The 26,760-nt window shown below is 43.7% G+C and overlaps 1 protein-coding gene across 2 annotated transcripts in view; it reads left to right on the top strand.

The window, feature by feature from the left end:
• Positions 1-24,120, top strand: part of neil1 (nei-like DNA glycosylase 1) — a 31,855-nt gene extending 7,735 nt beyond the window's left edge. Inside the window, exons 4-11 of one of the 2 annotated variants that reach the window (XM_045207827.1) lie at positions 8,387-8,506; positions 8,762-8,900; positions 16,547-16,646; positions 22,983-23,104; positions 23,210-23,237; positions 23,394-23,464; positions 23,535-23,766; positions 23,865-24,120. In XM_045207827.1, the coding sequence (XP_045063762.1) occupies positions 8,387-8,506; positions 8,762-8,900; positions 16,547-16,646; positions 22,983-23,104; positions 23,210-23,237; positions 23,394-23,464; positions 23,535-23,766; positions 23,865-23,914 (862 nt within the window). In that variant the 3' untranslated portion in view covers positions 23,915-24,120. Of the gene's footprint in view, positions 1-8,386; positions 8,507-8,761; positions 8,928-16,546; positions 16,647-22,982; positions 23,105-23,209; positions 23,238-23,393; positions 23,465-23,534; positions 23,767-23,864 lie in introns of both variants that reach the window. The other variant, XM_041849686.2, reaches the window with a different exon arrangement.
• Positions 24,121-26,760: the final 2,640 nt, after the last annotated feature.

Raw genomic sequence — 26,760 nt, 5'->3', positions numbered from 1 at the left:
GATCAGCATTAGACAGTGTGGTTAGCCACTATTAGAACATGAAATGGATCAGCATTAGACAGTGGGGTTAGCCACTATTAGCACATGAAATGGATCAGCATTAGGCAGTGGGGTTAGCCACTATTAGCACATGAAATGGATCAGCATTAGACAGTGGGGTTAGCCACTATTAGAACATGAAATGGATCAGCATTAGACAGTGGGGTTAGCCACTATTAGAACATGAAATGGACCAGCATTAGACAGTGTGGTTAGTCACTATTAGAACATGAAATGGATCAGCATTAGACAGTGGGGTTAGCCACTATTAGAACATGAAATGGATCAGCATTAGACAGTGGGGTTAGCCACTATTAGCACATGAAATGGATCAGCATTAGGCAGTGGGGTTAGCCACTATTAGCACATGAAATGGATCAGCATTAGACAGTGGGGTTAGCCACTATTAGAACATGAAATGGATCAGCATTAGACAGTGGGGTTAGCCACTATTAGCAAATGAAATGGATCAGCATTAGGCAGTGGGGTTAGCCACTATTAGCACATGAAATGGATCAGCATTAGACAGTGGGGTTAGCCACTATTAGAACATGAAATGGATCAGCATTAGACAGTGGGGTTAGCCACTATTAGCACATGAAATGGATCAGCATTAGACAGTGGGGTTAGCCACTATTAGAACATGAAATGGATCAACATTAGACAGTGGGGTTAGCCACTATTAGAACATGAAATGGATCAGCATTAGACAGTGGGGTTAGCCACTATTAGCACATGAAATGGATCAGCATTAGGCAGTGGGGTTAGCCACTATTAGCACATGAAATGGATCAGCATTAGACAGTGGGGTTAGCTACTATTAGAACATGAAATGGATCAGCATTAGACAGTGGGGTTAGCTACTATTAGCACATGAAATGGACCAGCATTAGACAGTGTGGTTAGCCACTATTAGAACATGAAATGGACCAGCATTAGACAGTGGGGTTAGCCACTATTAGCACATGAAATGGATCAGCATTAGACAGTGGGGTTAGCCACTATTAGCACATGAAATGGATCAGCATTAGACAGTGGGGTTAGCCACTATTAGCACATGAAATGGATCAGCATTAGACAGTGGGGTTAGCCACTATTAGCACATGAAATGGATCAGCATTAGACAGTGTGGTTAGCCACTATTAGAACATGAAATGGATCAGCATTAGACAGTGGGGTTAGCCACTATTAGAACATGAAATGGATCAGCATTAGACAGTGGGGTTAGCCACTATTAGAACATGAAATGGATCAGCATTAGACAGTGGGGTTAGCCACTATTAGAACATGAAATGGATCAGCATTAGACAGTGGGGTTAGCCACTATTAGCACATGAAATGGATCAGCATTAGGCAGTGGGGTTAGCCACTATTAGCACATGAAATGGATCAGCATTAGACAGTGGGGTTAGCCACTATTAGAACATGAAATGGATCAGCATTAGACAGTGGGGTTAGCCACTATTAGCAAATTAAATGGATCAGCATTAGGCAGTGGGGTTAGCCACTATTAGCACATGAAATGGATCAGCATTAGACAGTGTGGTTAGTCACTATTAGAACATGAAATGGATCAGCATTAGACAGTGGGGTTAGCCACTATTAGCACATGAAATGGATCAGCATTAGACAGTGGGGTTAGCCACTATTAGAACATGAAATGGATCAACATTAGACAGTGGGGTTAGCCACTATTAGAACATGAAATGGATCAGCATTAGACAGTGGGGTTAGCCACTATTAGCACATGAAATGGATCAGCATTAGGCAGTGGGGTTAGCCACTATTAGCACATGAAATGGATCAGCATTAGACGGTGGGGTTAGCCACTATTAGAACATGAAATGGATCAGCATTAGGCAGTGGGGTTAGCCACTATTAGAACATGAAATGGATCAGCATTAGGCAGTGGGGTTAGCCACTATTAGCACATGAAATGGATCAGCATTAGACAGTGTGGTTAGTCACTATTAGAACATGAAATGGATCAGCATTAGACAGTGGGGTTAGCCACTATTAGAACATGAAATGGATCAGCATTAGACAGTGGGATTAGCCACTATTAGCACATGAAATGGATCAGCATTAGGCAGTGGGGTTAGCCACTATTAGCACATGAAATGGATCAGCATTAGGCAGTGGGGTTAGCCACTATTAGAACATGAAATGGATCAGCATTAGGCAGTGGGGTTAGCCACTATTAGAACATGAAATGGATCAGCATTAGACAGTGTGGTTAGCCACTATTAGAACATGAAATGGATCAGCATTAGACAGTGTGGTTAGCCACTATTAGCACATGAAATGGATCAGCATTATACAGTGTGGTTAGCCACTATTAGAACATGAAATGGATCAGCATTAGACAGTGGGGTTAGCCACTATTAGAACATGAAATGGATCAGCATTACACAGTGGGGTTAGCTACTATTAGACATGAAATGGATCAGCATTAGACACTGGGGTTAGCCACTATTATAACATGAAATGGATCAGCATTAGACAGTGGGTTAGCCACTATTAGCACATGAAATGGATCAGCATTAGACAGTGGGGTTAGCTACTACGGGGGTATAGTGGCTACAGATCCCTTGGGGTTAGCTACTATTAAAACAACAGTATGGCGCTAAACAACATCAACATTAAACCGTCTTCTCTAAATCGCCTGTTCTTGTTTGTTGTCTACAAATCCTCCCACCATCAGTATTGCCTTATCTTTCTTCCAAGAAGCAGATGTTTTCCCACCCAAATTATCAGGGTTCAGAGTGTAACCCAGAGTATCAGGGTTCAGATGGTAACCCAGAGTATCAGGGTTCAGATGGTGACCCAGAGTATCAGGGTTCAGATGGTAACCCAGAGTATCAGGGTTCAGATGGTAACCCAGAGTATCAGGGTTCAGATGGTAACCCAGAGTATCAGGGTTCAGATGGTAACCCAGAGTATCAGGGTTCAGATGGTAACCCAGAGTATCGGGGTTCAGATGGTAACCCAGAGTATCAGGGTTCAGATGGTAACCCAGAGTATCAGGGTTCAGATGGTGACCCAGAGTATCAGGGTTCAGATGGTAACCCAGAGTATCAGGGTTCAGATGGTAACCCAGAGTATCGGGGTTCAGATGGTAACCCAGAGTATCGGGGTTCAGATGGTAACCCAGAGTATCAGGGTTCAGATGGTGACCCAGAGTATCAGGGTTCAGATGGTAACCCAGAGTATCAGGGTTCAGATGGTAACCCAGAGTATCAGGGGTTCAGATGGTAACCCAGAGTATCGGGGTTCAGATGGTAACCCAGAGTATCGGGGTTCAGATGGTAACCCAGAGTATCAGGGTTCAGATGGTGACCCAGAGTATCAGGGTTCAGATGGTAACCCAGATGGTAACCCAGAGTATCAGGGTTCAGATGGTAACCCAGAGTATCAGGGTTCAGATGGTAACCCAGAGTATCAGGGTTCAGATGGTGACCCAGAGTATCAGGGTTCAGATGGTAACCCAGATGGTAACCCAGAGTATCAGGGTTCAGATGGTAACCCAGAGTATCAGGGTTCAGATGGTAACCCAGAGTATCAGGGTTCAGATGGTAACCCAGAGTATCAGGGTTCAGATGGTAACCCAGATGGTAACCCAGAGTATCAGGGTTCAGATGGTAACCCAGAGTATCGGGGTTCAGATGGTGACCCAGAGTATCGGGGTTCAGATGGTAACCCAGAGTATCAGGGTTCAGATGGTAACCCAGAGTATCGGGGTTCAGATGGTAACCCAGAGTATCGGGGTTCAGATGGTAACCCAGAGTATCAGGGTTCAGATGTTGACCCAGAGTATCGGGGTTCAGATGGTAACCCAGAGTATCGGGGTTCAGATGGTAACCCAGAGTATCAGGGTTCAGATGGTGACCCAGAGTATCAGGGTTCAGATGGTAACCCAGATGGTAACCCAGAGTATCAGGGTTCAGATGGTAACCCAGAGTATCGGGGTTCAGATGTTGACCCAGAGTATCGGGGTTCAGATGGTAACCCAGAGTATCAGGGTTCAGATGGTAACCCAGAGTATCAGGGTTCAGATGGTAACCCAGAGTATCGGGGTTCAGATGGTAACCCAGAGTATCGGGGTTCAGATGGTAACCCAGAGTATCAGGGTTCAGATGGTAACCCAGAGTATCAGGGTTCAGATGGTAACCCAGAGTATCAGGGTTCAGATGGTAACCCAGAGTATCAGGGTTCAGATGGTAACCCAGAGTATCGGGGTTCAGATGGTGACCCAGAGTATCGGGGTTCAGATGGTAACCCAGAGTATCAGGGTTCAGATGGTAACCCAGAGTATCAGGGTTCAGATGGTGACCCAGAGTATCAGGGTTCAGATGGTGACCCAGAGTATCGGGGTTCAGATGGTGACCCAGAGTATCGGGGTTCAGATGGTAACCCAGAGTATCAGGGTTCAGATGGTGACCCAGAGTATCGGGGTTCAGATGGTAACCCAGAGTATCAGGGTTCAGATGGTAACCCAGAGTATCGGGGTTCAGATGGTAACCCAGAGTATCAGGGTTCAGATGGTGACCCAGAGTATCGGGGTTCAGATGGTGACCCAGAGTATCAGGGTTCAGATGGTAACCCAGATGGTGACCCAGAGTATCAGGGTTCAGATGGTGACCCAGAGTATCAGGGTTCAGATGGTAACCCAGAGTATCAGGGTTCAGATGGTAACCCAGATGGTGACCCAGAGTATCAGGGTTCAGATGGTAACCCAGAGTATCGGGGTTCAGATGGTGACCCAGAGTATCAGGGTTCAGATGGTAACCCAGAGTATCAGGGTTCAGATGGTAACCCAGAGTATCAGGGTTCAGATGGTAACCCAGATGGTAACCCAGAGTATCAGGGTTCAGATGGTAACCCAGAGTATCGGGGTTCAGATGGTAACCCAGAGTATCAGGGTTCAGATGGTGACCCAGAGTATCAGGGTTCAGATGGTGACCCAGAATTTCAGGGTTCAGATGGTAACCCAGAGTATCAGGGTTCAGATGGTAACCCAGAGTATCGGGGTTCAGATGGTAACCCAGAGTATCAGGGTTCAGATGGTAACCCAGATGGTGACCCAGAGTATCAGGGTTCAGATGGTAACCCAGAGTATCGGGGTTCAGATGGTAACCCAGAGTATCAGGGTTCAGATGGTAACCCAGAGTATCAGGGTTCAGATGGTAACCCAGAGTATCAGGGTTCAGATGGTAACCCAGAGTATCAGGGTTCAGATGGTAACCCAGAGTATCGGGGTTCAGATGGTAACCCAGAGTATCGGGGTTCAGATGGTAACCCAGAGTATCAGGGTTCAGATGGTAACCCAGAGTATCAGGGTTCAGATGGTAACCCAGAGTATCGGGGTTCAGATGGTAACCCAGAGTATCAGGGTTCAGATGGTGACCCAGAGTATCGGGGTTCAGATGGTGACCCAGAGTATCGGGGTTCAGATGGTAACCCAGAGTATCGGGGTTCAGAGTGTAACCCAGAATATCGGGGTTCAGGTGGTAACCCAGAGTATCAGGGTTCAGATGGTAACCCAGAGTATCAGGGTTCAGATGGTAACCCAGATGGTAACCCAGAGTATCAGGGTTCAGATGGTAACCCAGAGTATCGGGGTTCAGATGGTAACCCAGAGTATCGGGGTTCAGATGGTGACCCAGAGTATCAGGGTTCAGATGGTAACCCAGAGTATCAGGGTTCAGATGGTAACCCAGAGTATCAGGGTTCAGATGGTAACCCAGAGTATCAGGGTTCAGATGGTAACCCAGAGTATCAGGGTTCAGATGGTAACCCAGAGTATCAGGGTTCAGATGGTAACCCAGAGTATCGGGGTTCAGATGGTAACCCAGAGGGTAACCCAGAGTATCGGGGTTCAGATGGTAACCCAGAGTATCGGGGTTCAGATGGTGACCCAGAGTATCAGGGTTCAGATGGTAACCCAGAGTATCAGGGTTCAGATGGTAACCCAGAGTATCGGGGTTCAGATGGTAACCCAGAGTATCAGGGTTCAGATGGTGACCCAGAGTATCGGGGTTCAGATGGTGACCCAGAGTATCAGGGTTCAGATGGTAACCCAGATGGTGACCCAGAGTATCAGGGTTCAGATGGTGACCCAGAGTATCAGGGTTCAGATGGTAACCCAGAGTATCAGGGTTCAGATGGTAACCCAGATGGTGACCCAGAGTATCAGGGTTCAGATGGTAACCCAGAGTATCGGGGTTCAGATGGTGACCCAGAGTATCAGGGTTCAGATGGTAACCCAGAGTATCAGGGTTCAGATGGTAACCCAGAGTATCAGGGTTCAGATGGTAACCCAGATGGTAACCCAGAGTATCAGGGTTCAGATGGTAACCCAGAGTATCGGGGGTTCAGATGGTAACCCAGAGTATCAGGGTTCAGATGGTGACCCAGAGTATCAGGGTTCAGATGGTGACCCAGAATTTCAGGGTTCAGATGGTAACCCAGAGTATCAGGGTTCAGATGGTAACCCAGAGTATCGGGGTTCAGATGGTAACCCAGAGTATCAGGGTTCAGATGGTAACCCAGATGGTGACCCAGAGTATCAGGGTTCAGATGGTAACCCAGAGTATCGGGGTTCAGATGGTAACCCAGAGTATCAGGGTTCAGATGGTAACCCAGAGTATCAGGGTTCAGATGGTAACCCAGAGTATCAGGGTTCAGATGGTAACCCAGAGTATCAGGGTTCAGATGGTAACCCAGAGTATCGGGGTTCAGATGGTAACCCAGAGTATCGGGGTTCAGATGGTAACCCAGAGTATCAGGGTTCAGATGGTAACCCAGAGTATCAGGGTTCAGATGGTAACCCAGAGTATCGGGGTTCAGATGGTAACCCAGAGTATCAGGGTTCAGATGGTGACCCAGAGTATCGGGGTTCAGATGGTGACCCAGAGTATCGGGGTTCAGATGGTAACCCAGAGTATCGGGGTTCAGAGTGTAACCCAGAATATCGGGGTTCAGGTGGTAACCCAGAGTATCAGGGTTCAGATGGTAACCCAGAGTATCAGGGTTCAGATGGTAACCCAGATGGTAACCCAGAGTATCAGGGTTCAGATGGTAACCCAGAGTATCGGGGTTCAGATGGTAACCCAGAGTATCGGGGTTCAGATGGTGACCCAGAGTATCAGGGTTCAGATGGTAACCCAGAGTATCAGGGTTCAGATGGTAACCCAGAGTATCAGGGTTCAGATGGTAACCCAGAGTATCAGGGTTCAGATGGTAACCCAGAGTATCAGGGTTCAGATGGTAACCCAGAGTATCAGGGTTCAGATGGTAACCCAGAGTATCGGGGTTCAGATGGTAACCCAGAGGGTAACCCAGAGTATCGGGGGTTCAGATGGTAACCCAGAGTATCGGGGGTTCAGATGGTGACCCAGAGTATCAGGGTTCAGATGGTAACCCAGAGTATCAGGGTTCAGATGGTAACCCAGAGTATCGGGGTTCAGATGGTAACCCAGAGTATCAGGGTTCAGATGGTGACCCAGAGTATCGGGGTTCAGATGGTGACCCAGAGTATCGGGGTTCAGATGGTAACCCAGAGTATCGGGGTTCAGAGTGTAACCCAGAATATCGGGGTTCAGGTGGTAACCCAGAGTATCAGGGTTCAGATGGTAACCCAGAGTATCGGGGTTCAGAGTGTAACCCAGAATATCGGGGTTCAGATGGTGACCCAGAGTATCGGGGTTCAGATGGTAACCCAGAGTATCGGGGTTCAGAGTGTAACCCAGAATATCGGGGTTCAGGTGGTAACCCAGAGTATCAGGGTTCAGATGGTAACCCAGAGTATCAGGGTTCAGGTGGTAACCCAGAGTATCAGGGTTCAGATGGTAACCCAGAGTATCAGGGGTTCAGATGGTAACCCAGATGGTAACCCAGAGTATCAGGGTTCAGATGGTAACCCAGAGTATCGGGGTTCAGATGGTAACCCAGAGTATCGGGGTTCAGATGGTGACCCAGAGTATCAGGGTTCAGATGGTAACCCAGAGTATCAGGGTTCAGATGGTAACCCAGAGTATCAGGGTTCAGATGGTAACCCAGAGTATCGGGGTTCAGATGGTAACCCAGAGTATCAGGGTTCAGATGGTAACCCAGAGTATCGGGGTTCAGATGGTAACCTAGAGTATCAGGGTTCAGATGGTAACCCAGAGGGTAACCCAGAGTATCGGGGTTCAGATGGTGACCCAGAGTATCAGGGTTCAGATGGTAACCCAGAGTATCAGGGTTCAGATTGTAACCCAGAGAATCGGGGTTCATATGGTAACTTTTCAGAGGATGTGCTTATATGACTACTGTTCTACATTGCTGTACATCGTTTCTGTTCCAGGGAGAATGTCCTGTCCCACCTGTCCGACAGAGCGTTCGACCGGCCCATCTGTGAGGTTCTGTTGAACCAGAAGTACTTTAACGGCATTGGCAACTACCTGAGAGCAGAGATACTCTTCAGGTGACCGACATCAATCACTGCCCCAACATCTATGTTAACCTTGATTTATTTTAGAGTATGATATTGTTTTAGTATTAGAACCACGTCTTGTCAGATATTGTGAGTCAAAACAAAACTATCAACACCATAGTTGTACAAGCACATTTTCAAGCTATGACATTTTCTTTACTTAAAATTCCCACGAATTCTTCCTCATCTTGTGAGAAACAGACCTTCTTCTGACGTAATGAGCTACTCTTTCCTCTCTTCTTTTAGATTAAACATTCCTCCCTTTGTGAAGGCTCGGACGGTTCTGGAAGGACTTCAAACACATCTGTCGGAAGAGGACCAGAAGTCAGCTGTTAAAGTGGAGACCACAGACACCGAGGTCAAAGAGGAGGTCACAGACACCGAGGTCAAAGAGGAGGTCACAGACACAGAAGTGAGAGAGCAGGCCAGACTCACTGACCATTGTATGCTTTTACATTACCGTGTAGTTTACCAATAAAATGGTCTGACAGTGACGTGGACATACTCGGTATTCATATCCCGAAAGAAATACATTCTCTCACTACAATACATTTTAATAGAAAGTTAGCAATAAAAATAAATGGAGTCGCACACATCTATATATATACACACTACCGGTGAAAAAGGTTTAGAACACCTACTCATTCAAGGGTTTTTCTTTATTTTTACTATTTTCTACATTGTAGAATAATAGAAGACATCAAAACTATGAAATAAAACATATGGAATTGTGTAGTAACCAAAAAAGTGTTAAACACATTTTTTAAATAGCCACCCTTTGCCTTTGACAGCTTTGCACACTCTTGGCATTCTCTCAACAGTAGAAGGAGTTCCCACATACAGTTGAAGTCGGAAGTTTACCTACACCTTAGCCAAATACATTTAAACTCAGTTTTTCACAATTCCTGACATTTCATCCTAGTAAAAATTCATTGTCTTAGGTCAGTTAGGATCACCACTTTATTTTAAGAATGTGAAATGTCATAATAATAGTAGAGAGAATGATTTATTTCAGCTTTTATTTATTTCATCACATTCCCAGTGGGTCAGAAGTTTACATACACTCAATTAGTATTTGGTAGCATTGCCTTTAAATTGGGTCAAACGTTTCGGGTAGCCTTCCACAAGCTTCCCACAATAAGTTGGGTGAATTTTGGCCCATTCCTCCTGACAGAGCTGGTGTAACTGAGTCAGGTTTGTAGGCCTCCTTGCTCGCACACACTTTTTCAGTTCTGCCCACAAATGTTCTATAGGATTGAGGTCTGGGCTTTGTGATGGCCACTCCAATACCTTGACTTTGTTGTCCTTAAGCCATTTTGCCACAACTTTGGAAGTATGCTTGGGGTCATTGTCCATTTGGAAGACCCATTTGCGACCAAGTTCTTCGGCTTGCAAGCAACCCCCTTTTTCCTCCAAACATAACGATGGTCATTATGGCCAAACAGTTCTATTTTTGTTTCATCAGACCAGAGGACATTTCTCCAAAAAGTACAATCTTTGTCCCCATGTGCAGTTGCAAACCGTAGTCTGCCTTTTTTATGGTGGTTTTGGAGCAGTGGCTTCTTCCTTGCTGAGCGGCATTTCAGGTTATGTCGATATAGGACTCATTTTACTGTGGATATAGATACTTTTGTACCTGTTTCCTCCAGCATCTTCACAAGGTCCTTTGCTGTTGATCTGGGATTGATTTGCACTTTTCGCACCAAAGTACGTTCATCTCTAGGAGACAGAACGCGTCTCCTTCCTGAGCGGTATGATGGCTGCATGGTCCCATGGTGTTTATACTTGCGTACTATTGTTTGTACAGATGAACGTGGTACCTTCAGGCGTTTGGAAATTGCTCCCAAGGATGAACCAGACTTGTGGAGGTCTACAATCTTTTTTCTGAGGTCTTGGTTGATTTCTTTTGATTTTCCCATGATGTCATGCAAAGAGGCACTGAGTTTGAAGGTAGGCCTTGAAATACATCCACAGGTACACAAATTATGTCAATTAGCCTATCAGAAGCTTCTAAAGCCATCACATCATTTTCTGGAATTTTCCAAGCTGTTTAAAGGCACAGTCAACTTAGTGTATGTAAACTTCTGACCCACTGGAAATGTGATACAGTGAATTATAAGTGAAATAACCTGTCTGTAAACAATTGTTGGAAAAATTACTTGTCATGCACAAAGTAGATGTCCTAACCGACTTGCCAAAACTATAGTTTGTTAACAAGAAATTTGTGGAGTGGTTGAAAAACGAGTTTTAATGACTCCATCCTAAGTGTATGTAAACTTCTGACTTCAACTGTATGCTGAGCACTTGTTGGCTGCTTTTCCTTCACTCTGCCGTCCAACTAATCCCAAACCATCTCGATTTGGTTGAGGTCGGGGGATTGTGGAGGCCAGGTCATCTGATGCAGCACTCCATCACTCTCCTTGGTCAAATAGCCCTTACACAGCCTGGAGGTGTGTTGGGTCATTGTCCTGTTGAAAAACAAATGATAGTCCCACTAAGCCCAAACCAGATGGGATGGCGTATCGCTGCAGAATGCTGTGGTAGCCATGCTGGTTAAGTGTGCCTTGAATTCTAAATAAATCACACACAGTGTCACCAGCAAAGCACCCCCACACCATAACACCTCCTCCTCCATGCTTTACGGTGGGAAATACACATGTGGAGATCATCCGTTCACCCTTCCCACATCTCACAAAGACACAGCGGTTGGAACCAAAAATCTAAAATTTGGACTCCAGACCAACGGACAGCTTTCCACTGGTCTAATGTCCATTGCTCGTGTTTCTTGGCCCAAGCAAGTCTCTTCTTATTATTGGTGTCCTTTAGTAGTGGTTTCTTTGCAGCAATTCGACCACGAAGGCCTGATTCACACAGTCCCCTCTGAACAGTTGATGTTGAGATGTGTCTGTTACTTGAACTCTGTGAAGCATTAATTTGGGCTACAATTTCTGAGGCTGGTAACTCTAATGAACTTATCCTCTGCAGCAGAGGTAACTCTGGGTCTTCCATTCCTGTGGCGGTCCACATGAGAGCCAGTTTCATCATAGCGCTTGATCGTTTTTGCGACTGCACTTGAAGAAACGTTAAAAGTTTTTGAATTTTTCCGGATTGACTGACCTTCATGTCTTAAAGTAATGATGGACTGTCGTTTCTCTTTGCTTATTTGAGCTGTTCTTGCCATAATATGGACTTGGTCTTTTACCAAATAGGGCTTTCTTCTGTATACCCCCCCTACCTTGTCACAACACAACTGATTGGCTCAAACACATTAAGGAAAGAAATTCCACAAATTAACTTTTAAGAAGGCACACCTGTTAATTGAAATACATTCCAGGTGTTTACCTCATGAAGCTGGTTGAGAGAATGCCAAGAGTGTGCAAAGCTGTCATCAAGGCAAAGGGTGGCTACTTCGAAGAATCTCAAATGTAAATATATTTTGATTTGTTTAACACTTTTTTGGTTACTACATGGTTCCATATGTGTGATTTCATAGTTTTGATGTCTTCACTATTATTCTACAATGTAGAAAATAGTGAAAATAATGAATAACCCTGGAATTAGTAGGTGTGTCCAAACTTTTGAATGGTACTGTGTGTGTATGTATGTGTGTGTGTGTGTGTATGTGTATGTATATGTATATATATATATATATATATATATATACAGTGGGGAAAAAAAAGTATTTAGTCAGCCACCAATTGTGCAAGTTCTCCCACTTAAAAAAGATGAGAGGCCTGTAATTTTCATCAACACGTCAACTATGACAGACAAATTGAGAAAAAAAATCCAGAAAATCACATTGTAGGATTTTTAATGAATTTATTTGCAAATGATGGTGGAAAATAAGTATTTGGTCACCTACAAACAAGCAAGATTTCTGGCTCTCACAGACCTGTAACTTCTTCTTTAAGAGGCTCCTCTGTCCTCCACTCGTTACCTGTATTAATGGCACCTGTTTGAACTTGTTATCAGTATAAAAGACACCTGTCCACAACCTCAAACAGTCACACTCCAAACTCCACTATGGCCAAGACCAAAGAGCTGTCAAAGGACACCAGAAACAAAATTGTAGACCTGCACCAGGCTGGGAAGACTGAATCTGCAATAGGTAAGCAGCTTGGTTTGAAGAAATCAACTGTGGGAGCAATTATTAGGAAATGGAAGACATACAAGACCACTGATAATCTCCCTCGATCGGGGGCTCCACGCAAGTTCTCACCCCGTGGGGTCAAAATGATCACAAGAATGGTGAGCAAAAATCCCAGAACCACACGGGGGGACCTAGTGAATGACCTGCAGAGAGCTGGGACCAAAGTAACAAAGCCTACCATCAGTAACACACTACGCCGCCAGGGACTCAAATCCTGCAGTGCAAGACGTGTCCCCCTGCTTAAGCCAGTACATGTCCAGTCCCGTCTGAAGTTTGCTAGAGTGCATTTGGATGATCCAGAAGAGGATTGGGAGAATGTCATATGGTCAGATGAAACCAAAATAGAACTTTTAGGTAAAAACTCAACTCCGTCGTGATTGGAGGACAAAGAATGCTGAGTTGCACCATACCTACTGTGAAGCATGGGGGTGGAAACATCATGCTTTGGGGCTGTTTTTCTGCAAAGGGACCAGGACGACGGATCCGTGTAAAGGAAAGAATGAATGGGGCCATGTATCGTGAGATTTGGAGTGAAAACCTCCTTCCATCAGCAAGGGCATTGAAGATGAAACGTGGCTAGGACTTTCAGCATGACAATGATCCCAAACACACCGCCCGGGCAACGAAGGAGTGGCTTCGTAAGAAGCATTTCAAGGTCCTGGAGTGGCCTAGCCAGTCTCCAGATCTCAACCCCATAGAAAATATTTGGAGGGAGTTGAAAGTCCGTGTTGCCCAGCGACAGCCCCAAAACATCACTGCTCTAGAGGAGATCTGCATGGAGGAATGGGCCAAAATACCAGCAACAGTGTGTGAAAACCTTACAGAAAACGTTTGACCTGTGTCATTGCCAACAAAGGGTATATAACAAAGTATTGAGAAACTTTTGTTATTGACCAAATACTTATTTTCCACCATAATTTGCAAATAAATTCATTAAAAATCCTACTATGTGATTTTCTGGAATTTTATTTCTCATTTTGTCTGTCATAGTTGACGTGTACCTATGATGAAAATTACAGGCCTCTCTCATCTTTTTAAGTGGGAGAACTTGCACAATTGGTGGCTGACTAAATACTTTTTTTCCCCACTGTATATATATATATATATATAATAACTCCCAAGTAATTTATTGGGTAAACCACCAACGTTTCAGCATTACATCGAAAAAGTTATATATATATATATATATACACACACACAGACGGTATATATAATATATGTGTGCCTTTGGAAAGTATTACATTTACATTTACATTTACGTCATTTAGCAGACGCTCTTATCCAGAGCGACTTACAATTAGGTGCATTTTTTTTTCTTTTTCTTTTTTTATGGGGGGGTAGAAGGATTACTTTATCCTATCCCAGGTATTCCTTAAAGAGGTTCCACATTTTGTTACATTACAGCCTTATTCTAAAATGGATTAATACAAAAAAAATCCTCAATCTACACACAATACCCCATAATGACAAAGCGAAAAAAGTTTTTAAGTTTTTTCAAATATATTAAAATTTCAAAACAGGAATACCTCATTTACATAAGTATGCAGACCCTTTGCTATTAGACTCGAAATTGAGCTCAGGTTCATCCTGTTTCCATTGATCATCATTGAGATGTTTCTAGAACTACAACTCCGAGACAGGATTGTGTCGAGGCACAGATCTGGGGAAGGGTGCCAAAAAAAATCTGCAGCATTGAAGGTCCCCAAGAACACAGTGGCCTCCATCATTCTTAAATGGAAGAAGTTTGGAACCACCAAGACTCTTCCTAGAGCTGGCCGCCCGGCCAAACTGAGCAATCGGGGGAGAAGGGCCTTGGTCAGGGAGGTGACCAAGAACCCGATGGTCACTCTGACAGAGCTCCAGAGTTCCTCTGTGGAGATGGGAGAACCTTCCAGAAGAACAACCATCACTGCAGCACTCCACCAATCAGGCCTTTATGGTAGAGTGGCCAGACGGAAGCCACTCCTCAGTAAAAGGCTCATGACAGCCCACTTGGAGTTTGCCAAAGGCACTTAAAGAATCTCAGACCATTAGAAACAAGATTCTCTGGTCTGATGAACTCTTTGGCCTGAATGCCAAGCATCACGTCTGGAGGAAACCTGGCACCATCCCTACGGTGGCAGAATCGTGCTGTAGGGATGTTTTTCAGCTGCATGGACTGGGAATCTCCAAATGAGCTTCAATGCCATACAACACTCCTTCAGTAGCCTCCAACTGCTCTTAAACACTAGTAAAACTAAATGCATGCTCTTCAATCGAACGCTGCTGGCACCCGCCCACCTGACTAGAATCACCACTCTCGACGGGTCTGACCTAGAGTATGTGGACAACTACAAATACCTAGGTGTCTGGTTAGACTGTAAACTCTCCTTCCAGACTCACATTAAGCATCTCCAATCCAAAGTTAAATCTAGAATCGGCTTCCTATTTCGCAACAAAGCCTCCTTCACTCATGCTGCCAAACATGCCCTCGTAAAACTGACTATCCTACCGATCCTTGACTTCGGCGATGTCATTTACAAAATAGCCTCCAACACTCTACTCAGCAAATTGGATGTAGTCTATCACAGTGCCATCCGTTTTGTCTCCAAAGCCCCATACACTACCCACCACTGTGACCTGTACGCTCTTGTTGGCTGGTCCTCACTACATGTTCGTCGTCAAACCCACTGGCTCCAGGCCATCTATAAATCACTGCTAGGCAAATCCCCGCCTTATCTTAGCTCATTGGTCACCATAGCAGCACCCACCCGTAGTCTGCGCTCCAGCAGGTATATCTCACTGGTCATTCCCAAAGCCAACACCTCCTTTGGCCGCCATTCCTTCCAGTTCTCTGCTGCCAATGACTGGAAAAAAAAAAAAAAATCTCTGAAGCTGGAGACTCTTATCTCCCTCAATAACTTTAAGCATCAGTTGTCAGAGCACCTTACCGATCACTGCACCTGTACACAGCCCATCTGAAATTAGCCCACCCAACTACCTCATCCCTATATTGTTATTTATTTTGCTCTTTTGCACCCCAGTATCTCTATTTGCACATCATCTCTTGCACATCTAGCATTCCAGTGTTAATACTAATTGTAATTATTTTGCACTATAGCCTATTTATTGCCTTACCTCCATAACTTGCTACATTTGCACACACTGTATATATATTTTCTGTTGTATTTTTGATATATTTTTTTTTTTACCCCATATGTAACTCTGTGTTGTTGTTTTTATCGCACTGCTTTGCTTTATCTTGGCCAGGTCGCAGTTGTAAATGAGAACTTGTTCTCAACTGGCTTACCTGGTTAAATAAAGGTGAAATACAAAAAATAAAAAAATAAAATCTAGTCAGGATCGAGGGCAAGATGAACGGAGCAAAGTACAGAGAGATCCTTGATGAAAGCCTGCTCCAGAGCGCCCAGGACCTCAGACTGGGGCGAAGGTTCACCTTCCAACAGGACTACTACACAGTATAGCTGATAGCATGCTACTATACAGTATAGCTGATAGCATGCTACTATACAGTATAGCTGATAGCATGCTACTATACAGTATAGCTGATAGCATGCTACTATACAGTATAGCTGATAGCATACAGTATAGCTGATAGCATGCTACTATACAGTATAGCTGATAGCATGCTACTATACAGTATAGCTGATAGCATGCTACTATACAGTATAGCTGATAGCATGCTACTATACAGTATAGCTGATAGCATGCTACTATACAGTATAGATGATAGCATGCTACTATACAGTATAGCTGATAGCATGCTACTATACAGTATAGCTGATAGCATGCTACTATACAGTATAGCTGATAGCATGCTACTCCGCAGTAGTCTTTCTGTTATTCATATTCAACTAACTACTGTTTCCTGTGTTGACCAGGTCTCAGACAGAGCTGCTGTGAAGGTGGTGAAGGTTGAGAGTGAGACTCCTGATCTGCTCAGTCTCTGTCACACAGTACCTCTGGAGGTCATCAAGTTAGGTACAATAATAATATATCACTCAGTTTTCCATTTATCTTGACTATCAGGTTGGGTACAGTATCGCTCCACTGTATTACGGCTCTGCTGTTTTCTACAATCCCTGCTGGCGGTGTTAACTGAACTGGAATAATCCCTCATAAAAAGTACCCTAACTGGCTTGGTAAACCCAGTCTCCATTTCCTGACACTAACAGTAGTCATTTTACGTGACCACCAACCCAGTAACGTTACGAATCAACAGCTCTTGGACAAAGGACAGAGATTGGTAATGTAGAAGTCCTAGTGTTGACTCAGGTTTGTTATTTCCTGTTCTGACATCCTATTGGTTCTGCTCCATGCTTCCTTCCACTCTATAAACCCTATTGTCTATAGCGGGGGCGGGGCGGGGCGGGGCGGGGGGGCGGCTTTTAAGAAGTCACCAGAACTGACCCCCACTTAATGTGTTTAATGTTATTAGGTGGTGAAGCTTCCTCACTGTTTAATGTTATTAGGTGGTGAAGCTTCCTCACTGTTTAATGTTATTAGGTGGTGAAGCTTCCTCACTGTTTAATGTTATTAGGTGGTAAAGCTTCCTCACTGTTTAATGTTATTAGGTGGTGAAGCTTCCTCACTGTTTAATGTTATTAGGTGGTGAAGCTTCCTCACTGTTTAATGTTATTAGGTGGTGAAGCTTCCTCACTGTTTAATGTTATTAGGTGGTAAAGCTTCCTCACTGTTTAATGTTATTAGGTGGTGAAGCTTCCTCACTGTTTAATGTTATTAGGTGGTAAAGCTTCCTCACTGTTTAATGTTATTAGGTGGTGAAGCTTCCTCACTGTTTAATGTTATTAGGTGGTAACGCTTCCTCACTGTTTAATGTTATTAGGTGGTAAAGCTTCCTCACTGTTTAATGTTATTAGGTGGTGAAGCTTCCTCACTGTTTAATGTTATTAGGTGGTGAAGCTTCCTCACTGTTTAATGTTATTAGGTGGTAAAGCTTCCTCACTGTTTAATGATATTAGGTGGTGAAGCTTCCTCGCTGTTTAATGTTATTAGGTGGTGAAGCTTCCTCGCTGTTTAATGTTATTAGGTGGTAACGCTTCCTCGCTGTTTAATGTTATTAGGTGGTGAAGCTTCCTCACTGTTTAATGTTATTAGGTGGTGAAGCTTCCTCACTGTTTAATGTTATTAGGTGGTAAAGCTTCCTCACTGTTTAATGTTATTAGGTGGTAAAGCTTCCTCACTGTTTAATGTTATTAGGTGGTGAAGCTTCCTCACTGTTTAATGTTATTAGGTGTTAACGCTTCCTCACTGTTTAATGTTATTAGGTGGTAAAGCTTCCTCACTGTTTAATGTTATTAGGTGGTAAAGCTTCCTCACTGTTTAATGTTATTAGGTGGTGAAGCTTCCTCACTGTTTAATGTTATTAGGTGGTGAAGCTTCCTCACTGTTTAATGTTATTAGGTGGTGAAGCTTCCTCACTGTTTAATGTTATTAGGTGGTGAAGCTTCCTCACTGTTTAATGTTATTAGGTGGTAAAGCTTCCTCACTGTTTAATGTTATTAGGTGGTAAAGCTTCCTCACTGTTTAATGTTATTAGGTGGTGAAGCTTCCTCACTGTTTAATGTTATTAGGTGGTGAAGCTTCCTCACTGTTTAATGTTATTAGGTGGTAAAGCTTCCTCACTGTTTAATGATATTAGGTGGTGAAGCTTCCTCGCTGTTTAATGTTATTAGGTGGTGAAGCTTCCTCGCTGTTTAATGTTATTAGGTGGTAACGCTTCCTCACTGTTTAATGTTATTAGGTGGTGAAGCTTCCTCACTGTTTAATGTTATTAGGTGGTGAAGCTTCCTCACTGTTTAATGTTATTAGGTGGTAAAGCTTCCTCACTGTTTAATGTTATTAGGTGGTAAAGCTTCCTCACTGTTTAATGTTATTAGGTGGTGAAGCTTCCTCACTGTTTAATGTTATTAGGTGGTAACGCTTCCTCACTGTTTAATGTTATTAGGTGGTAAAGCTTCCTCACTGTTTAATGTTATTAGGTGGTAAAGCTTCCTCACTGTTTAATGTTATTAGGTGGTGAAGCTTCCTCACTGTTTAATGTTATTAGGTGGTGAAGCTTCCTCACTGTTTAATGTTATTAGGTGGTGAAGCTTCCTCACTGTTTAATGTTATTAGGTGGTAAAGCTTCCTCACTGTTTAATGTTATTAGGTGGTAAAGCTTCCTCACTGTTTAATGTTATTAGGTGGTGAAGCTTCCTCACTGTTTAATGTTATTAGGTGGTGAAGCTTCCTCACTGTTTAATGTTATTAGGTGGTGAAGCTTCCTCACTGTTTAATGTTATTAGGTGGTGAAGCTTCCTCACTGTTTAATGATATTAGGTGGTGAAGCTTCCTCGCTGTTTAATGTTATTAGGTGGTGAAGCTTCCTCGCTGTTTAATGTTATTAGGTGGTAACGCTTCCTCACTGTTTAATGTTATTAGGTGGTAACGCTTCCTCACTGTTTAATGTTATTAGGTGGTAACGCTTCCTCACTGTTTAATGTTATTAGGTGGTAAAGCTTCCTCACTGTTTAATGTTATTAGGTGGTGAAGCTTCCTCACTGTTTAATGTTATTAGGTGGTGAAGCTTCCTCACTGTTTAATGTTATTAGGTGGTGAAGCTTCCTCACTGTTTAATGTTATTAGGTGGTGAAGCTTCCTCACTGTTTAATGTGATTAGGTGGTGAAGCTTCCTCACTGTTTAATGTTATTAGGTGGTAAAGCTTCCTCACTGTTTAATGTTATTAGGTGGTGAAGCTTCCTCACTGTTTAATGTTATTAGGTGGTGAAGCTTCCTCACTGTTTAATGTTATTAGGTGGTGAAGCTTCCTTACTGTTTAATGTTATTAGGTGGTGAAGCTTCCTTACTGTTTAATGTTATTAGGTGGTGAAGCTTCCTCACTGTTTAATGTTATTAGGTGGTGAAGCTTCCTCACTGTTTAATGTTATTAGGTGGTGAAGCTTCCTCACTGTTTAATGTTATTAGGTGGTGAAGCTTCCTCACTGTTTAATGTTATTAGGTGGTGAAGCTTCCTCACTGTTTAATGTTATTAGGTGGTGAAGCTTCCTCACTGTTTAATGTTATTAGGTGGTAAAGCTTCCTCACTGTTTAATGTTATTAGGTGGTGAAGCTTCCTCACTGTTTAATGTTATTAGGTGGTGAAGCTTCCTCACTGTTTAATGTTATTAGGTGGTGAAGCTTCCTCACTGTTTAATGTTATTAGGTGGTGAAGCTTCCTCACTGTTTAATGTTATTAGGTGGTAAAGCTTCCTCACTGTTTGTTATTAGGTGGTGAAGCTTCCTCACTGTTTAATGTTATTAGGTGGTGAAGCTTCCTCACTGTTTAATGTTATTAGGTGGTGAAGCTTCCTCACTGTTGAATGTTATTAGGTGGTGAAGCTTCCTCACTGTTGAATGTTATTAGGTGGTAAAGCTTCCTCACTGTTGAATGTTATTAGGTGGTAACGCTTCCTCACTGTTTAATGTTATTAGGTGGTGAAGCTTCCTCACTGTTTAATGTTATTAGGTGGTGAAGCTTCCTCACTGTTTAATGTTATTAGGTGGTAAAGCTTCCTCACTGTTTAATGTTATTAGGTGGTAAAGCTTCCTCACTGTTTAATGTTATTAGGTGGTAAAGCTTCCTCACTGTTTAATGTTATTAGGTGGTGAAGCTTCCTCGCTGTTTAATGTTATTAGGTGGTAAAGCTTCCTCACTGTTTAATGTTATTAGGTGGTAAAGCTTCCTCACTGTTTAATGTTATTAGGTGGTAAAGCTTCCTCACTGTTTAATGTTATTAGGTGGTGAAGCTTCCTCACTGTTTAATGTTATTAGGTGGTAACGCTTCCTCACTGTTTAATGTTATTAGGTGGTAAAGCTTCCTCACTGTTTAATGTTATTAGGTGGTGAAGCTTCCTCACTGTTTAATGTTATTAGGTGGTAAAGCTTCCTCACTGTTTAATGTTATTAGGTGGTAAAGCTTCCTCACTGTTTAATGTTATTAGGTGGTGAAGCTTCCTCACTGTTTAATGTTATTAGGTGGTGAAGCTTCCTCACTGTTTAATGTTATTAGGTGGTGAAGATTACAATACTCGTAAAGAACCAGAAGGTCATCACACTTCACCACTTTATTGACAACGTTTCGCTCCCAAACGGATCTTCGTTAGGTCAAACAAACCGAGTGCTCACATCCCAAAATATACACATTTCACCTCACAGGACCATTACGGACATGACACATGGTGGGTCCGTAAACAATGTGTATCTCTAATAATTTGATATCAATGAGATGGGCACATGTAGTAGTTACAGACAATTAGATATATTTACAAAAGGACCAAGTAGGAATGTGAGCACTCAGTGTGTTTGTTTGACCTGACAAAGATCCGTTTCGGAAGGAAACGTTGCCAATAAAGTGGTGAATTGGTAGTTTAACAGTGTGAGGACCTTCTTGTTCATTACTTGTATTCTGTATTAGCTCAGCACCTATGTTTTAAAGGATGTGCGTAAGGCCGCCTCTGGAATATACCTCTTCCATATAGCTACAGTTCTATCACTATGATTCCTTCCCCGGATGACTGTTTCTGTTATGAACCAGAGAATAAGGCTGTATTGTGTTATTAGGTGGTAAAGGTTATGACCCAGAGAATAAGGCTGTATTGTGTTATTAGGTGGTAAAGGTTGTGACCCAGAGAATAAGGCTGTATTGTGTTATTAGGTGGTAAAGGTTATGACCCAGAGAATAAGGCTGTATTGTGTTATTAGGTGGTAAAGGTTATGACCCAGAGAATAAGGCTGTATTGTGTTATTAGGTGGTAAAGGTTATGACCCAGAGAATAAGGCTGTATTGTGTTATTAGGTGGTAAAGGTTATGACCCAGAGAATAAGGCTGTATTGTGTTATTAGGTGGTAAAGGTTATGACCCAGAGAATAAGGCTGTATTGTGTTATTAGGTGGTAAAGGTTATGACCCAGAGAATAAGGCTGTATTGTGTTATTAGGTGGTAAAGGTTATGACCCAGAGAATAAGGCTGTATTGTGTTATTAGGTGGTAAAAGGTTATGACCCAGAGAATAAGGCTGTATTGTGTTATTAGGTGGTAAAGGTTATGACCCAGAGAATAAGGCTGTATTGTGTTATTAGGTGGTAAAGGTTATGACCCAGAGAATAAGGCTGTATTGTGTTATTAGGTGGTAAAGGTTATGACCCAGAGAATAAGGCTGTATTGTGTTATTAGGTGGTAAAGGTTATGACCCAGAGAATAAGGCTGTATTGTGTTATTAGGTGGTAAAGGTTATGACCCAGAGAATAAGGCTGTATTGTGTTATTAGGTGGTAAAGGTTATGACCCAGAGAATAAGGCTGTATTGTGTTATTAGGTGGTAAAGGTTATGACCCAGAGAATAAGGCTGTATTGTGTTATTAGGTGGTAAAGGTTATGACCCAGAGAATAAGGCTGTATTGTGTTATTAGGTGGTAAAGGTTATGACCCAGAGAATAAGGCTGTATTGTGTTATTAGGTGGTAAAGGTTATGACCCAGAGAATAAGGCTGTATTGTGTTATTAGGTGGTAAAGGTTATGACCCAGAGAATAAGGCTGTATTGTGTTATTAGGTGGTAAAGGTTGTGACCCAGAGAATAAGGCTGTATTGTGTTATTAGGTGGTAAAGGTTATGACCCAGAGAATAAGGCTGTATTGTGTTATTAGGTGGTAAAGGTTATGACCCAGAGAATAAGGCTGTATTGTGTTATTAGGTGGTAAAGGTTATGACCCAGAGAATAAGGCTGTATTGTGTTATTAGGTGGTAAAGGTTATGACCCAGAGAATAAGGCTGTATTGTGTTATTAGGTGGTAAAGGTTATGACCCAGAGAATAAGGCTGTATTGTGTTATTAGGTGGTAAAGGTTATGACCCAGAGAATAAGGCTGTATTGTGTTATTAGGTGGTAAAGGTTATGACCCAGAGAATAAGGCTGTATTGTGTTATTAGGTGGTAAAGGTTATGACCCAGAGAATAAGGCTGTATTGTGTTATTAGGTGGTAAAGGTTATGACCCAGAGAATAAGGCTGTATTGTGTTATTAGGTGGTAAAGGTTATGACCCAGAGAATAAGGCTGTATTGTGTTATTAGGTGGTAAAGGTTATGACCCAGAGAATAAGGCTGTATTGTGTTATTAGGTGGTAAAGGTTATGACCCAGAGAATAAGGCTGTATTGTGTTATTAGGTGGTAAAGGTTATGACCCAGAGAATAAGGCTGTATTGTGTTATTAGGTGGTAAAGGTTATGACCCAGAGAATAAGGCTGTATTGTGTTATTAGGTGGTAAAGGTTATGACCCAGAGAATAAGGACTACTCTGCCTTTAAGTCGTGGCTCCAGTGTTACTATGTGGACGGGATGAGATCTATACGAGATCACAACGGCAGGACTGTGTGGTTCAAGGTGAGCACCGAGCCACACACACACACACACACACACACACACACACACACACCACCTCAGCCATTTAGACAGCTCATGTAATGTCAATGTTTTGTCTGGTTTCAGGGAGACCCAGGTCCCATGGCTCCTAAAGGTGAGGCACTAGCAGAGCCTAAAACAGAAGAGAACCCTTCCACAATGCAACAGCCTCTTACTCTGTTTAGTGGTTAACATGGCCATGCCTTTCCTAAGAAACTGACTGAGTGTATAGAATGCATCAGTAATCCACTGGCTTGATCTCATCCTCTAGATTCCAAATCTCCCAAAGCAAAGATGACCGTGAAGAAAGAGGATGACCATGATTATACAGGAAAGAAAAAGGTGAGTTGGGGGTATAAAGCTCCTTGTTTCCGGGGTAGTGTGACTGTCCTCCCATCTCGTCCCTCATCAGGTAAAGAAGGCCTGCGATGAGAGCGCAGTGAAGCCAAAAGACGGCAAAAAAGAAACCGTCAAAAAGGAAACGGTGCAGAAAAAGGTGACGAAAGAAAAGGAAGTCCCTCAGAGGCGGGCAGGAAGGAGGAAGTCTGCCCAGGAAGTGAAAGCAAACACGCCTCAGCAGAAGAAGAGAACAGCTGCTGCTGGACCACGCAGGAAGACCACCAGGACAGAGACCAGTGCTGCAGGTGAGACGCTGCACGTAATGCAAAACGTTTTGAAAGTTTGTCCTTAAGTTTGCCTGCATCATGTGATTTATAATGATTATGAATCCTCCGTGTTCAAGCCCCACAGACGCCGAGTGGGAGAGGGACCAGAAACAGTGCCAGACAGTAGAAGAATATTGTCCATTTTCATGCAGGAAACAGAAATTACTATTTTTTGTAGCTTTCAACCCAGAAAGCTGGAGGCGCAGAACTACTACAGAACGGGGCCATTTTTAATACTGTATAAGATACTTTTTCAAACAAACTGCCCATGATATATGATCCATGCAAGAGAAATCCCCTTTTGTACCATGTAATAAACAACGTTTGATATCATTTTGGTCTGCTGCTTTGAGTGCTGTGTGATGCAAAGGAATATTGAGAGCCAAGGTTTTAATGTGATATAAATGCTTTATTTACTTATTTCAACAGCATCCAAAAGCTCAATTTGAAATAAGAAAAACAAAAATGCAAGGGGGTCCCGCTTTAAATGACATGCAGCTTATAAAGCCTTTATAAACACTACATAAGTGTTACAAATCATATGTTACCGTATGTCATGCTTTATAAAGGGTTCATAAATGTGGCATAACTGTGACAATCACCAATGTCAAATATGACATAACCCTGTGCTTTATAAAGGGTGGCATGAGCACCGCTTAATAAAGGCTTTATAAATCATATTGAATTGAGGCTTCACAAAGCATTTATAACCCTGTCATGCATCTTGGTGCAGCATTGCAACGCCAGGATAGTGGGGTTCGATTCCCGGACCACCCCATGCGTAAAAATGTATTCATGCATGACTAAGTCGCTTTGGAGAAAAGCGTCTGCTAAAACATTTCTATGATGGCCCAACCTCTCAGTCTTTAGTGCATAGTCAACATTGGACCTGACCTTCCCCAAAAATGCTGTGCTACAGGATGACACTAAAGCGCTAGTGTAATGACGCTCCAGGAGAGTGAGGATCCATTTGCAGTTTTATTACAATCTTGGTCGTACAAACAGGGTCAATCGCCAGCAGACACAACAGTAGGGATAAGGCAACTCGTAATCCAGGTACAGGCATAAGGTCAGGGCAGGCAGCAAGCTTACAAAAATCAGTCCAGTAAAGAATATAGTCCAGGGCAGGCAGCAAAGAATCAAGGAGGGAAAAACAGTCCAGAGTAAATCCACGGGTAGACAGACACAGGCGAAACGCTCAGGAATGATCACCAGGGTAAACAAGACTTCGCAAAGAGAGAGAGTTTGAGAGCACCTAAATAGTCTACTGATGGGAGTCAGGTGCAACGGTAATCAGAGCCAGGTATGTGGGAAATGTAGTTCAGGGGTTTAATACTCAGGAGAGGGTTCCCTCTGGTGGTGAGCAGGAGGAACAGCGGGAGTCTCGTTTGTGACAGAGCCCCCCTGCGAGCGGCTCCTGACGCGAAGAGGCGAACGACGCCGGGGTCTTCCTCGAGGTCGGGGCCCGGTTTCTCCGGGTGCGTCTATGGAACTCAGTCATGAGTGCGGGGTCGAGTATGTCCTCTGTATTAACCCAGGATCGCTCTTCGGTCCGTACCCCTCCCAATCCACCAGATATTGGAGGAGCCTGCCCCGGCGTCTGGAATCGAGTAGATCTCGAACCTGATATGCCTCCTCGCCGTCCACCAAGATGGGTGGGGGGCCCTGATCACTGGTCTGCTCCTCCTCCTCCGCTCTCGGACCACCAGCGGGTTTGAGAAGTGATACATGAAAAGTGGGAGAGATACGATAATTAGAGGGTAATGCCAAACGGAAGGAAACTGGTGTAATCTGTTTAACAATTTGGAAGGGACCTACATACCTGGGACTGAGTTTCTTGCAAGGAAGTCTGAGGCGTAGGTCTCGAGTGGATAGCCAGACCCATTGACCTGGAGTATATTCGGGATTGGGGCGACGGTGACGATTGGCCTGCAACTTCTGTCTCCTGACAGCACGTAGCAAGTGGGTGTGAGCCTGACTCCAGATGTCCTCGCTTCTCTGGAGCCAATCGTTGACAGAGGGTACCTCGGTGGGTTCCCCTGACCATGGAAATAGGGGAGGTTGGAAACCCATTACACATTGGAATGGAGTTAGACCGGTGGAGGGTTTCTGGAGTGAGTTCTGTGCATACTCCGCCCACATGAGGAATCGACTCCAGTCTGCTTGGTTCTGATGACAGTAGGCTCTGAGAAACCGGGTGATCTCCTGATTGAGGCGTTCTGTCTGACCATTAGATTGTGGGTGATATCCTGAAGTGAGGCTAATGTTGATGTTGAGTTGTTGGAAGAATGCTGACCATACTCTGGATGTGAATTGGGGCCCCGGTCCGACACGATGTCCTCAGGCAGGCCATAGAAGCGAAACACAAGGTTGCACATGAGTTCGGCTGTTTCCAATGCTGTGGGCAGTTTGGGAAGTGGAATCAACCGGCAGGCCTTGGAGAAGCGATCTATGACAGTGAGTATTGTGGTGTTCCCATTGGACTTGGGAAGATCGGTAATAAAGTCTATGGCAAGATGGGACCATGGTCGGTGGGGAACTGGCAGTGGTTGCAGTAGGCCCGATGGTAGTTGTCTGAGATGTTTGCTTGTGTTACAGGTGGTGCATTCGTTAATGAATTTTATTGTGTCTGCCCGCAAGGTTGGCCACCAAAAGCTGTTCTGAAGCAGGTGAACAGTGGCAGCGATTCCAGGATGACCGGAGCTGAGTACGGAGTGAACTTGCTGTAGCACTTTCTGACAGAGATCCTGAGGTACAAAAGTTTTGTTAGGGGGCATTCGGGAGGAGGGGTCTTTTGTGAATTGGCCTGGGTGAGCTCTGTCATGATGTCCCACTGAATAGGGGCCACGATTAATGACTCAGGAAGCAGGGTTTCCTTGGATTCAGTGGGAACTACACCGTCGTGTTGGCGTGATAATGCGTCTGCTTTGGTGTTCTTTGAACCGGGACGATAGGTAACGGTGAAGTCAAATC

Source organism: Coregonus clupeaformis, chromosome 26 (genome assembly GCF_020615455.1).
Source record: "Coregonus clupeaformis isolate EN_2021a chromosome 26, ASM2061545v1, whole genome shotgun sequence".
Classification (NCBI taxonomy): Eukaryota; Metazoa; Chordata; class Actinopteri; order Salmoniformes; family Salmonidae; genus Coregonus; species Coregonus clupeaformis.
The sequence above is the reverse complement of the archived record's forward strand: the minus strand, read 5'-3'. Positions and strand labels throughout refer to the sequence as shown.